Genomic DNA, 14,880 nt, shown 5'->3' with positions numbered 1-14,880 from the left:
ACTCTACATTTCTGGGCATTTTGTGTGCGAGATATATCTTAATAGATTCAACAAATTCCACTGACAGTCTCCAGGACACAAGAGATTCTTATTAAATAGCACCAGCTGAAAACAATTGTTCCCGCACAATTCATATTTTTACCATGTATAGTGTTTTCATTGTAAACTTCTTCTTTTTTTTTTTTATTTAGTTCACCTGTTATCAGCTCCAGCAGTTATTTATGACACTTTTGGATTTTAATAATTGTATTTTTAGGAGAGTAAATAGCTCTCAGTAGGAATACATTTGCAAGCATTGTGTGATACACGTCAGATTATTTTGAGACTGTTGTGGTGGAATGACGTTAAGCTTCGATGTAGCAGGTAGCATTCAATATTCATTGTTTATCTGTATGGCTGGTTGAGTTAAATAAAGCAGTCGCACTTAGGCACAAGTAACTTTGCTGTATAATTGGAATTTTAGCATAGCTATTAAAAGTTGATTTCGCTTATTGAAAGGTTTTTTTAACAATTAATGTACTAAACACAACATACCACTACCTCATGCACGCTCAGTGTGGATGTTAATCTTGTCATACTGTATTTTTAAAGGAAGGGGTTAAGTCATTGTGAAGCAGAACTGCTAGAGTTTTGTAAAGAACTAATCCTAATCACAATAAAAGACCTTACTGATTGAACCATAAAAGCCCCTTACTGATGTGAGAGAGGCGCCCATGCTGACATAGTTCCTAATACAGGCACTGCATTGACCCGAAGAAGGGAGCCAGCACCTGTGAAACGCATTGTTCCTTTTTAGTGCTTAAACAAATAAATACATTTTTTTCCAATATTATTGATTCATCCTTCAAAAGAGGTAAGATTTATACTGCCTCTCATATGCTCAGTTGTTAATCAGAAACACATATACTGGGCACCACCAGTGTTCTAGTCTAGTCCCATACCCCTGGGGTTGATAGTTTTTTTTTTATTCCCCTAGAAAATTAAGAGGAGGAATGACCAACCAGTACCTGCACTGCAGACCTGGAAAACCGAGCGGCCTGTTATCTCCAGCAGGCTCTGCCGGTGGTTGCAAGTTATTGCATTACACCATTTAACTGCACCATTGGGCTCCTGGTCTCAGAGGTTACTGTTAACCACCAAGAACAACCCTCTTACCCTTACTGATATACTGTATTATATTTAGCAAAATGTGATTTTCTCTTCTACAAATGAAATACCAGGTTCTTGTACTCCGTAGCCTTACAGAGTAACGACTGTCTCTTTCTGCATTGCTTTGCAGAACAAATGACCAGGATCTTTTGCTTCATCTTCTTGAACATATGGTTGTTATCTGTTGTTTAAGGCTATGACCCTGGGCATTTGTTGTTCAAGGTTAAGTAGTACAAGACCATGGTTATTTGCAGTTTTTTCCCACTTGCGCCGGAACACATGCGGCCAGCGGAAGCGGACAATCTAATATCCCTTCCGATGGTTTGCTGTGCACCGGCTGGAGCTTGGGGGCAGATGCATTATCTCCATACGCTGTATGGGGAACGCACTTGCTCTTCCAGGATTAACACAGACGACACAGAAGTGCAAGCCTCTTACTGCAATGGATCAGTTGCAGGCTGACAAGTGGGAACGGCTTCTATATATAAAATAGGAGCCGTTCACTGTCCATTTTGTAAAGAGCAGAAAACGGACAAAAATGATCTGTTCTCAGCTCAAGTGGGAACACAGCCTTAGAAAGTGTAGCACAAAACATTGGTCATTTTTTCTTCAAGGCTATGTAGTGCATAAGACCCAAGTCATTTGTTTGGTCATGGCTCTGTGGTACAAGACTCTGGTCATTTGTTAGTCTAGCCTATGTAGAACATGACCTTTATCACTTGTTGACCAAGGCTGTGTAGTACAAGACCCTTGTCATTAAGTTCCTAGGGTCTTGTGCCACACAGCCTTGACCAACTAATGACCTGAGTCTCATACTACATGGCCTTGCTTAATAAATGACTTGGGTCTTGTATTACACAGCCTTGCATGATAGATTACAAGGATCTTGTTGTTATACAGCCTTGTACAAAAAAATAACCATGACCTAATATAATAAAGTTGTGCAAAATAAAAAAAGTAGGGTCGTGTACAGGAAATTGCCTGGCTCGTGTAATTTGCAGCCTTGCACACAGCACAGTAAATGAGCAGGGTTCTGTACTACACAGCGTTGCACAATAAATGACCAAGGTGTTGAACTACACAGTCTCCACATGCTATTTCTTGTAAATATACCAAATTAAAAAGTAAATTTTTACGTTAAATTGGATATTTTTGTTTGACTTCCCTTTTCTCTGTCTTATTTTATAAGACTAGATTTTCTTTACTCTAAAAAAAAAATTCTGTTATGATCATGTTCTGGAAACTACATATCACTTCTTATGTGAAACTAACCGTTTAAAACACATGGCTTTCTATCTCAGTAAAATAAATGATCCATTTTAAGAGCTTGAAAACACACATCAGCCTGAACCATTTGTACTGGATTTATAATCCTGTGGACTAAAATTAATTAAAGTTTTACTTTTGGCTGCTGTAAAATAAACAAACCATTTTAGGTGCTTAAGTATTTTATGACTCTTAATAGCCAAACATAATAAAAATGTTAAAGCTTAACCCTTTGACTAATGCAGCACAATCAGCATACTGTAGGCTGACAGACTAATGTATGCGTGGTATTTGAGTCATAGATATAGAGCTGTAGTTGCTGTTGACGGGAGACTGTTTGGTATTGTATACACATACACATACACATACATTTTTACGCATTACTGGTTCAATGCGTAAAAATGTACGCATTGAACCAGTAATGCAAAAAAAAATGTATGTGTTAATGTTCCTGCACTAGCGGGAATGCGTAAAAATGTACGCAATGCGGCCCGCTGCCAGCGGGAGACTGGAGCAGCAGTGAGTGACTACGACGGCACAGGATAACTGCATGGGGCTGGTAGAAGCCCCAGGTAAGTGAAACTCATTTTTTTATTTTGCTTGAACCTTCCCTTTAAGCTGTTAAATATATTGATTTGCACTTGAAACTTTCTTTTGCATATTAATGTTTGTGGCCAGCCAGGTTGCAGCGCACTCACTAAGGCTAAGAATCATTAACCACTTCACCACTGAGGGGTTTTACCCCCTGACCACCAGAGCAATTTTCACCTTTCAGCGCTCCTTCCATTCATTCGTCTATAACTTTATTATTACTTATCCCAATGAAATGAACTATATCTTGTTTTTTTTCGCCACCAATTAGGCTTTCTTTAGGTAGGACATTATGCCAAGAATTATTTTATTCTAAATGTGTTTTAATGGGGAAATAGGAAAAAATGTGGGAAAAAATTATTATTTTTCAGTTTTCGGCCATTATAGTTTTTAAATAAAGCATGCTACTGTAATTAAAACCCATGAAATGTATTAACCCATTTGTCCCGGTTATAAAACCATTTAAATTATGTCCCTATCACAATGTTTGGCGACAATATTTTATTTGGAAATAAAGGTGCATTTTTTTCAGTTTTGCATCCATCCCTAATTACAAGCCCGCAGTTTATAAAGTAACAGTGTTATACCCTCTTGACATAAATATTTAAAAAGTTCAGTCCCTAAGCTAACTATTTGTTGTTTTTTTTATTGTATGTTTTTTTTTTTTTTTAATTACAAAAAAAAAATAAAAATTGGGGAGTGTGGGAGGTAATGAGTTAATTTATTGTGTAAATGTAATGTTTGAATATGTAAAATGCTTTTAGGGTGTAGTTTACTATTTGGCCACAAGATGGCCACAGAGTGTTTGTTTACATGTGACCTGTAAGCGTCCGGAAGGACGCTTACAGGAAGCAGTAGGAGGCTGGGAGACTCACAATGATCTCGCTGTTTCTGAAAGAAGCAGCAGATCATTGCGGGAGCTAGATCAACGAACGGGAATGGATTTTCCCGTTCATTAATCTCCGGGCGAGCGGGCGGCGGCGTGCACGAGCGGCGGGAGCGCGCGCACGAGCGGCGGTAGCGCGGACAGCGGCGGTAGCGCGGAAGGTACGGATTTCTCTGTCCCTGGTTTTTTAGGGGGGAAAAAAGGGGCGGAGAAATTCGTACCGCTGGGGGTAAAGTGGTTAATGTCTAAGCATTAGACAATATGTTTGTGGACACTGGTGTGCTTTTATTTATAAGATGATAAACAATGCAAATTGCCTGGCTGTCCTTCTGATCCTCTGCCTCTAGAACTTTTAGCCATAGACCCTGAACAAGCATGCAGCAGATCTGGTGCTGACTGAATTCTGACTAGATTGTCTTCATGCTTGTTTAAGATGTGTGATTTAGACACTACTGCAGCCAAATACATCACCATCAGTGCCAGGCAACTGGCATTGTTTATCATGAAATACATATGGCAGCCTCCAAATTCCTCTCACTTCAGGTTCCCTTTAAAACCTCTCTCCAACAGGGATGGTTTTAGGTAAAATGGAGTCTGGGGCAAAAATGAATATGGAGCCCATTACATTTTCATATTCTATGGACAGTGAACTTGTGACCTCTACAGTCCCTGGATTGTGGGGCCCCTAATGAGCTAGGGGCCCTTGGCGGTTGCCCAGTTTGACTCTATGGAAAAACTGACCCTGCTCTCCAAGACTGTAACCACGTATAGCCTTCCGTTGGTGTCTCACTACCAAGGCAAGTTTTGACAAAAAAATGTATCAAACATCTCACTGGTAATTCATGCTGTCAGAAAGTCCAGATAGGCAAATAAAAGAGAAATACATTAAGTGTCTTTAGACTGGGGGCTAAATAGGAATAAGATTTACGATTTATGCTTGTTAATATTTTGATATTAATATTTGACCTTCAAAACATTTCTGCAGCAAAACTTCGGAACTTTCTGACCTTAAATTTAGTCAGAATTCTGACTAGAGTCTGCGAGTTTCAGATAAACAGCTTGACTGACAGATCTAGAGATATGAGAGTAACGTAGAGGAACAATAGTCTCCACCTGGCATAGAAATGTAATCTGGTTGGCCATTAAAACTGAGAGTAAAAGCTTGTAAACATGCAGATGTAACTCTGCCAAGGTGTCCAATATGACAGGCCATAATGCGCATGCGCCAGGATGCTCTTGTTGACGGGAGGGTGATCGAAGGTGTGCCCGGCCAGGGCCACGCATTCGCAGTGGCCATCGACTGGCTGAGTCATTAGAAATGAAGTTGAGTAATTGCAGGGAATCGGAGGAACGGTTTGTCCCAGCACGTCACAGGGCAGCTGCAGGAGGCATTAGAAGCCCCAGGTAAGTTGTCGGATTTTTTTTCAATTCATTTAGGGTTTCCTTTAAAGTGTACCTCCAGCACAGGAGAGGCAGCTAGGACACACAGGCATGTTCCCTGCTCCATGCCATGCCTCAGAGTCCCCTCCACGCCTCTCTCAGGGCTCCCATGTAGTGTGCTGTAATCCCCTGAAATTGGGGACAATCTGCTTGTCGGTAATCTGAGGGGAAGGCGTCCCTCACAGGAGAGGCACGCCTGCAAAATGCCCCCTCTGGCGTTAGGAATGCCCCTTCCCCTGCTTCTCCTTCTAAGCTTCTGGCACCTCTCTCCCCTGCCACCCTGCTCTGTGTTGACACACAGAGCCAAAGCTGCAGAGTTATGACCCCTGGGGTTGAGGCCATTTTTCTCTTTTTCTTTTCCGGCAATTGTAGAATGTAGGAGCAGCGGGAGCTGCAGTATTTGATGCTACCTTAGCTGGCTAACCCTAACCCCTCCCCCCCCCCCCCACCACCACCACCACCACCACCACCACTACCACTACCACCACTACCACCACCACCACCAGATCAGGTAGCTTTTTTTTTTTTGCTTTTTTTTTACAAAACTTTCCACCTTGGGTTCGCTTTAAAGGACACAGGAAGTGAGAGACATATGAAGGCTAACATATTTATTTGAATCCGTCACCTGAAACAAGCATAGGGCAAATCCAGTCAAACTTAAGACCAACGCTTGTTCAGAGTCTATGGCTAAAAGTATTAAAGGATTTGCAAAAAAGACAGTAAATGTACATTGTTTAAAAGGAAATACTGTACAAATGACAGCCTCTATATCTCCCTCACAGCAGATGTCCTTTAAATAACTTTTTTTATTCATTACATATAAATCCCCAGACCATAATACCCCCCCCCCCCCCCCCCCCATAAAATCAATACATCTTAGGTGGTACAGTTGACCTCTACACACAGCCAACTGTGAAACAACACACAGACCACACAGTCAGACGCTGACACTAATCTGTATGCTGAAAGTCACTCGTCCTATAGTATTGGCTTATGCTGCTGATGTCTTAACCACTATCTAAAAACAATAGCATGTTGTTCACAATAAGGCAACTCAAGGAAATTCATGGTCTATACAAGCCCTGAATGCATGTGCCCGATCGTCTTGCTAATGTGAAAAGTTCTGGTTAAGTAAGAATATGTGGGTCTAGTAAGTCACTGCATATACCTGGCTGCAATAATCAGGAGCAAAAAACAAATGACATAGAGGCTTCAATTGGTGCCTCGATGAGGCTGTCGCCCAACTTGGTCCCTCCTGTAGTGTCATTAGTGTGTGGAGACCTGGGTCGATCTGTAGTCTGAAGTTAATGTGAATAGCATTGGTCAATGCAGTAGTTTTGCTGCCTCTGGTACTGGCCACCCCTATTAAAGGGTGGATGCTTCCCTGGTGCTGGGGCTTCCCCAATATCCACCAGTTGGCTTCATTACATGTGAGCACGCTTCCCCACAGTGGATGTCTCCTGCACTTCCAGGCATTATCAGGTAGTTAGCAGTTTTAGTGTAATCCAATCCAAGTTATTTTAACTTCTGCCCCCATTACAGTCACCAGTATGCATGTATTCTCTGTCCAACATTGAAGTATTTTTACTTTTGTTGTTGTACTAGTCACTTCAGTTGCATGTGTTCTTTTCCTTTGAAAGATGCTGACTACCCGTGTGGGACCTAGAGAAAGCTATTGGTTATTGCACAGGCAGCAGTCTCTATAATGTAATGACTGGTTCACACTGCAAGAGCTTTTTCTAAGTGATTGTGATTTGAAGGGCTCTTGCTAATGTAATGTAAAGAAGGGAAAGTTGGAATCTAATTAAAAGGCAAGATATAACTTCCACTCCTCCTTGTAAAACAACCTTGACTTTTTGTTGAAATATTTACTTCTGCTCAGGATTGATAACTTCTTTCCAAGGTGTTCTTGTAAAAGTGTCCTCTTTATCTTCTCACTTTCTTCCTGATTTATCTTCTGTTCCACAGGTTGTTGCCATTGATCCAGACCTTGCAGAAAATGGCACTGTGATATACAGCATCAACCCTCCCAATAAGTTCTATGCCCTGAATAGCACCACAGGGAAAATCAGAACAACAGGTGTGATACTGGACAGGGAGAACCCAAACCTACAGGAAGCTGAACTGATGAGGAAAATTGTCATCTCCGTTACCGACCGTGAGTATTAAAAACAAAAATATACCTTTCCTGCAAAGGTTTTTTAAGATTCCCGTAGAATATCCAGTATCCACTGATTCTAATTATTATAATTTTAATTATATTTATATAATGCTGGCATCTTCCACAGCGCTATAGAGTATATAGCCTTGTCACTGACTGTCCCTCAGAGGGTCTCACAATATAATCCTACCATAGTCATGTATCCATTGTAGTCTAGGGTGAATATTGGGGGGAGCCAAACAACTTATCTGTATGTTTTGGGGATGAGGGAGGAAACCAGAGTGACACTGGGAGTACACACAAACTTCATGCAGATAGTGCCCTGAAGCTAATGAAAATGCATTAGAGATTATTACAAAGGTATTTCAATCCGGTGTGCAGGTCTTAAGTTAATTAGTTTACCGCCAACGGGAGGGAAGGCTAAGATACAAAATTCTAAATTGCTCCCTTTGTTCTTTCACGCATTAGATTATGCCCTCTTAATTTATAAATAATAATTTTATCAATTAAATATTGATCAAACAAGGACATATTTGCTTGGGAATGTAGGGGGCTGCAAACAGGAGCAGTAAGCAATCAATGACTTCATAGCTTAATTATGGATTGAGATGTACAAAGCTAGTGCCAACAGCAATGAAATCAATATTAGACAGTTTTCTGCTGCATTGCACCCTTCTCCAATGATTCCTTTACAGCATAGAACTGAAACCAAACGCTTCTCACCCTGTTTGCTACCATTTAACTCGTATACTGTCCTGGACTTGCAATATCTATACTGTCTGTCCTTGTATTGTCTGTTTCTGTTAAGCAACTGCCAAGGCAAATTCCAGAAAGTGCAAACTTATTCGGCCAAATAAAATTGTTTCAGATTCTTACAAATGGCTCATAGCCTCCTTCAGGTTCTTAGGAGGAGATTGGGTAATATCACAGGATACTTGCTGTTAAATATTAATGCTCCCTTCAGTAAGGGGGACTCTCGATTGTAGTTCCTGCCTTGGAAATAAGTGTAGGGGAACTTTATTACAGTTTACCAACTCCAACAATTAGTTAAAAGTACTAAAAAAAACACTGATGCCTTGACAGTGATGACTAAAGTTCTGTCTTGGCTATTTATTGATACAAAAAAACACTGGCAATGTAATGGTCTTCAACTGTGTTTCTAGTTGCAGAAAGTGGGATACATTTGCATTTCTGAAGGTTCTAAAGGCATATTTCTCTAAAAACCGCTTCATAACGTTTCTTATGACTTCTGCATAGAGACCTTTGAAGGGGTTGCAAAATATTACTATTTGATTTTGAGTACTTTTTATAGCTCTTTATATCACTTGTTATTGCTTGAGAACTGTTTTCTGGAGTGGAATTGTTTCCATAATTGCCATCCTAGCCTTGTAATGAAAAGGAGAAATACTGTGGGTATCTGTGCCTTCAGGATCAGGATGTTATTGCTTCCACACATACACCAGGTGCAAAAAATATAGTTTATAGCAGGAGGCTTTATTGTCTCGGTAAGTATAGAACTTTGGGGATGTGATTATAAAGGATGGGCAGAATACCATAATTTCCATTGCTAATAATTATTTTTTTCTGGGAATTTCACAGAATAGTTCAACATTTTTTGTTTGATATCTTTTATATTTTGATTGTTTGAATGAACAAAATGTGGGTGTCTTGCAAGGTAAAATGTCTATTTAATGTAAGAAAACATTTAGCTGTCTGTGAGATTGTGACTATTACTGTTTGACAGACTGTATAAAATGGTAAGTTCATCATCTTACCTTATTTCTTGATCTCTTTGTCTGACAGGAGGAACGCCGCCTCTCCGGGCCACAAGCAGTGGTACAGTTATTGTAAATTTGCTGGATCTTAATGATAACGACCCCACATTTCAGAATCAGCCATTTATTGCAGAGGTGCTGGAGGGTACTGCCACTGGGGCTTCTGTGTTTCAGGTAAATTTCAGTATGTCTAAGTCTTGTCAATCAGTATTTCCCTCATTACCAGCACTGACAGTCTTGTCAAGGCTGGCCATGTGCAAGTCAAAATCTCAGTGAAAAGTGCAAATTCTGTCTTAAATTTTTTGTGAGCATTTTTTCATAAAAATGTTGTGCTAAGAAGTGGAATATGTAACTCTCCTAAGAACTATCATCACCAAAATACTGACTGCCCACTTCTCTAGGCAAACAAGCTGACTGGTTCAGTCAAAGCTAAACATAATCTTTGTTATCCTACATAATAATTTGCCTGTGTCTCTGTGTCCCATGTCCCTGTGGCAGTGTTTTTGAGCTACTGCGCATGTGCCACACTGACAGCCATTGAAACAGGACGAGGATGGGCCAGGCGGGCGTGCGTGCGTGTGGCGGGCATGTGCGCTGACATGTGGCGGTGGTGACCGACCTAGAGCCCGTTTTTAAATGGGCTTAGGTCGACTAGTCATATATGATTGGCGAGTACAATATCAACAAAGTTGCTATTTGGCAACAAAACTTAGGCCAGTCAGCGCTTTTGTTGAAAATTAAAATCTCTCTGTAAAATTAATGCCCAAATAAACCCAAATATGCGCAAGACAGATTCTCAAAGTAATCATATTAGCGTACTACCTTTTGTAACTGAACTTACTATGTACTACAAGTCTTTTTCCTCAAGCCAGCATAACAACTGATTTATGTTGAAAATGCATACTGCTACTATCCCATATCTATCATCCCCTTTCTCATCTTTTTTGTGGCTACTAGTGATGGGCAATGAGATGCAAATAATTTCGAATTCATGAAGGATTATGCAAATTGTGTATGCTCGCAGCTTCAAAATGGATCCATCGCATTTTACTTCAGCAGGATTTGATTTGTTCATTTTCAAGCTGCATACATTTGCATACAAAATTTGCATAATGCTACATCAACTCTGAATTGTTTGCAACTCATTGACTATCACTAGTGGCATCCAAATTTCTGTGGGCGCTCTGTCATACATTCTTAGACACAAAATTGCTCACCTTTCCAGCAAGATCAAGTTTGAAATGAGGGGCAGTGAGCAAAGCACAGGTGCATTTGCTATTTTATGCTTATTACCACTTGTAGCTTTGCCACCTCTTTCTTTCAGAGACCCCCCCCCCCCCCATATCATGGACCATGCAGGCTGGTATAGCTTAGGGTGTGGAGCCCCACGACGCCCCACGACGCCCAAGCACCTCATTCTGGATATACCAGCCTGCATAGTTAACAAGGGTTTAAAGAATCTTGGCTCGTAATTTTAATTTTTTTTATTAGTGCAAAAAAATGGTATATTTGTCCGAGATCCTTATACAGCTGCAATACTGCTGTACATGCCTGGCAAAAGCATTGTAACTTGCCCTGGGGTTCCAGATAGTCATTTCACACTGCATACTGACCACCAGGAAACCCAGGCAGGAAATTGACTGCCCTTTCTTTTGCTATATGTACATTTTCACTAATGATAGTAGATCTACTTTCTGTCATTTAACAGCTTGTAGTAACCTTTTTTTTTTTTTTTTTTTTGCTATTTGCTATAGCTCTAAAATCCATTTTCTCAAACAACAAGGTCTTTTTGTTTTAGACAGTTTTTTTCCCTGTTCCCACTGTTTTCCTTGGCATACCTTGCAAATTTGGTCCTTCTAGCATGTATGGGTTTTTGGTATTATTTGATAATGTCAGCATTATTGACTTGAATACAATTCATGAAATTATTTTGGTGAAAATTCATGGAACCACTGGAAATCCGAGGAAGTGCTCGCGAGACTGCCAGAGGTGTTTTCGTGCATCCCTACAATTTCTATATGATCAAGATAGTTTTAAAGTCCATCTCATTTCATTCCACTTCACCATTTGATACAAAAATCACATCTTTCCTTCTGATATTAATGCAGCTGCTGATGATAAAATTAATGTTTTTCTTTATATTACCCCTGTAGGTAGTGGCTGTAGACCTTGATGAAGGTCTGAATGGGCAGGTGACGTATCGAATGCAAGTTGGCATGCCACGTATGGACTTTGTCATAAACAGCACAACTGGACTCGTTACTTCTACAGCTGTTCTGGACAGAGAGAGGATCAGCGAGTATTACCTCAGAGTAGTGGCCAGTGATGGTGGATCGCCATCCAAGAGTTCTACCAGCACTCTTACAGTTCGTGGCAAGTAACCGTTCCTGTTATAAAGATTTTCGTTACCTAGTTTTTCATTTGATTTTTAGCTTACATCATCATGGTGTTCAGACAGTGAGGGGCAAGGCACAGACTGGACTCTGTAAGAAGATTGCTGTCTGTATCTGTTGAACTCTTTGAAGCGAGAAGTGATACTACAGATCAGAAATGTATTGTTTTTATTTAACATCAGATAATCAAACAGCTAAGGTTCCAATATATGCTAATACACACAGCAACACAGTGGGACGTGAAGAAAGGACCCATTGTTTTATGCACTGGTACACAATTTTTTTCGGACAGTGCACACATCTGAAGTACTTCCTGTATACGCGCCTACTAGGTCAGAGCCACTCGGCTGTCTTCACGTCACTGCTGCATGCCATGGCACCGGGCATGCGAAGAGGATCAGGGGAGCGGACTTCCGTGCCGCCGTCTCCAGGTGGTAATGAAGCGGCGGCCAGGGAAAAAGGGGTGGCAGGCTGGCTACCTACTGGAGGCACCTACCTAGCTAATCTATACTGGAGGCACCTACCTAGCTAATCTATACTGAGGAAACCTACCTAGCTAATCTATACTGGAGAAACCTACCTAGCTAATCTATACTGCAGGCACCTACCTAGCTAATCTATACTGGGGAAATCTACCTATCTGAACTTTACTGGAGAAACCTACCTAGCTAATCTATACTGTGGAAACCTACCTAGCCAATCTATACTGGAGGCACCTACCTAGCAAATCTATACTGAGGAAACCTACCTAGCTAATCTATACTGGAGAAACCTACCTAGCTAATCTATACTGGGGAAATCTACCTATCTGAACTTTACTGGAGAAACCTACCTAGCTAATCTATACTGTGGAAACCTACCTAGCTAATCTATACTGGAGGCACCTACCTAGCAAATCTATACTGAGGAAACCTACCTAACTAATCTATACTGGAGGCACCTACCTAGCGAATCTATACTGGGGACACCTACCTAGCTAGCTAATCTATACTGGAGGCACCTATCTAGCTAGGTTTCCCCAGTATAAATTAGCTAGGTAGGTGCCTCCAGTATAGATTAGCTAGGTAGGTTTCCCCAGTATAGATTGGCTAATTTATACTGGAGAAACCTACCTACCTAGCTAACCTATACTGGATGCACCTATGCCTGACTAACCTATACTGGTGGCCCCCAACTAGCTAACCTATACTGGGTGCACCTACCTAGCTAACCTGTACTGGGTGCACCTATGCCTAACTAACCTATACTGAGGGCACCTACCTAGCTAGCCTATACTGGGGGCCCTTACCTACCTAATCTGTACTGGGTGCACCTATACCTGTCTACCTATACTGGGGCACCTACCTGGCTAACCTATACATGGAGCACCTATGCTTAAATAACCTATACTGGAGCCACCTATACCTGACTAACCTATACTGGAGGCACCAGTGCCTGTCTATGTATACTGAAGACACCTATTTCTGGCTACCTATACTGGGGGCACCTACCTGGCTACCTACCTATACTGAGGGTGTGTTTTGTCCCACCGCAGCTATAGCATGCAGTACAAATTGTCAGGTGCTGTGCGATCATTCCAAATGGGGAGGGGGGGGATGTAAATATGACTGTTGGCCCTAGACCTGGTCTAAGTTTTTTTTTCATTTCGGCCCTCCGTCTATTTGAGTTTGACACCTCTGATCTAACCTGATGAGGTGGGCAATAAGTTTGGACAACCCTTTTAAAGCTATCTGTAACAAATAGCCCACCTTATCAGGTGAGATCGATTCATTGGGCCATAGCCATGTATTGTTTTCACACATTGAGCGCTCTCCTCTTTTTCACACTTTCCTAACTGTAGAGAATCAAGCAGCAGCTATATGTATAAAGTCACTTGATCATCATGACTCTGAATGAGTTTATCTCTTTTAGGGAGTTTTAATGGAAACAATAAATGTTTTTTTACTTTTATAAATACATGACTCATTGAGTGCTTTGGCTTGCAGATGGGTTCTGCTTTCCTCTTTGTACAATTCAACTATTCAGCCGGACCACTCTGAGCCATGTTTAAAATTGATTATTACTGTTATCTTGGAACAATGGTGTGTTGGTTGCGACGCAAACTTTAGATGTTTTGTGCTATACTTTTTTTTATTACAAACTTATATTTATTCATTATGTTTTTGTTTCTTTTTCCTGTTTATAGTTCTGGATGTCAATGACGAGAGTCCAACTTTCTACCCAACTTTGTACAACATCTCACTATTTGAGAATGTACAACGGGATTCCATTGTAGTGCGCCTGAACTGCTCAGATGCTGATACAGGCCTGAATGCTGAGCTCAGCTATTTCATAACAGGTACTGTATGCTAAAACCGCTTTACTTGCAAATGTTTGATAGCACATGAGAGAGGATGGAATCTCACAAGGAATTACCCATATTTATGCCCCTTAGCATATTGTCATGGTGGATGATTAAGCACAGACAGAAATTGAGCAATAAAGAGACAGGCAATACTATAGACACCCTAGTTCACGCAGTGATTAGAGCCTGTAATTACAGAAACATGGCAGCTGCCATTGTAGACTTATTTTTGCAATATGCTAGTTCTGGGGCTTCATTACTTAATTAATAGACAATAGATCACATGTGAGTTTTAACCACTTACTACAGTTCAAGAATGAAATTTGGCATTTATAGTGGATGAAGTGGGTACTTCCACCCTTGAAGCAGCAGTGGAGTGAAATAAAAATTGCACCGATTGCTGAAACCACACAGCGCCACCTACGTCCAAACATTAGAGCTTGTTTAGTTTGCTGTTAGAGTATAACATAAATTGATGTCAAGAGTTGTGAGCTATTATGTTAGGATTCTAAAAAACTATTTCAGGATTCGGCGATCCTGTCCCACAATTCTGAAATAATATGTAAATAATATGTTAGAATTATGAGAGAGAATTTTGAAGAGGTATCTTAAAGTTAACCTGAACTGAGTAAAATTATTTAAAATAAACACATGATGTACCTGCAAATGAATATTACATAGTTACCTCTCCATCAGTTCCTTTCAGAAGCTCACCTTTTTCTTCTAACAAAGATCCCTTCCAGTTCTGACAACATTTTGTCATAACTGAAATATATCAGTTGCTGTCAGTTATAAGTGAAAGGACAACTGATAAGGACACAGAGGTGCCAAGCTCATATTGGACCCCTAGCTGTGTGATATTCCTGTTGTTTTGT

The 14,880-nt window shown here is 40.6% G+C and overlaps 1 protein-coding gene across 2 annotated transcripts in view; it reads left to right on the top strand.

Moving 5' to 3' along the window:
* Positions 1-14,880, top strand: part of CDH23 (cadherin related 23) — a 1,682,716-nt gene that overhangs the window by 1,103,289 nt on the left and 564,547 nt on the right. For both annotated transcript variants that reach the window (XM_068258239.1, XM_068258233.1), the window contains exons 22-25: positions 7,301-7,490; positions 9,297-9,442; positions 11,422-11,641; positions 13,847-13,999. In XM_068258239.1, coding sequence (XP_068114340.1) covers positions 7,301-7,490; positions 9,297-9,442; positions 11,422-11,641; positions 13,847-13,999 — 709 coding nt within the window. The remainder of the gene's footprint in view (positions 1-7,300; positions 7,491-9,296; positions 9,443-11,421; positions 11,642-13,846; positions 14,000-14,880) is intronic.

The sequence above is a fragment of the Hyperolius riggenbachi genome, chromosome 10 (assembly GCF_040937935.1).
Source record: "Hyperolius riggenbachi isolate aHypRig1 chromosome 10, aHypRig1.pri, whole genome shotgun sequence".
NCBI classification, from domain to species: Eukaryota; Metazoa; Chordata; class Amphibia; order Anura; family Hyperoliidae; genus Hyperolius; species Hyperolius riggenbachi.
The sequence above is the reverse complement of the archived record's forward strand: the minus strand, read 5'-3'. Positions and strand labels throughout refer to the sequence as shown.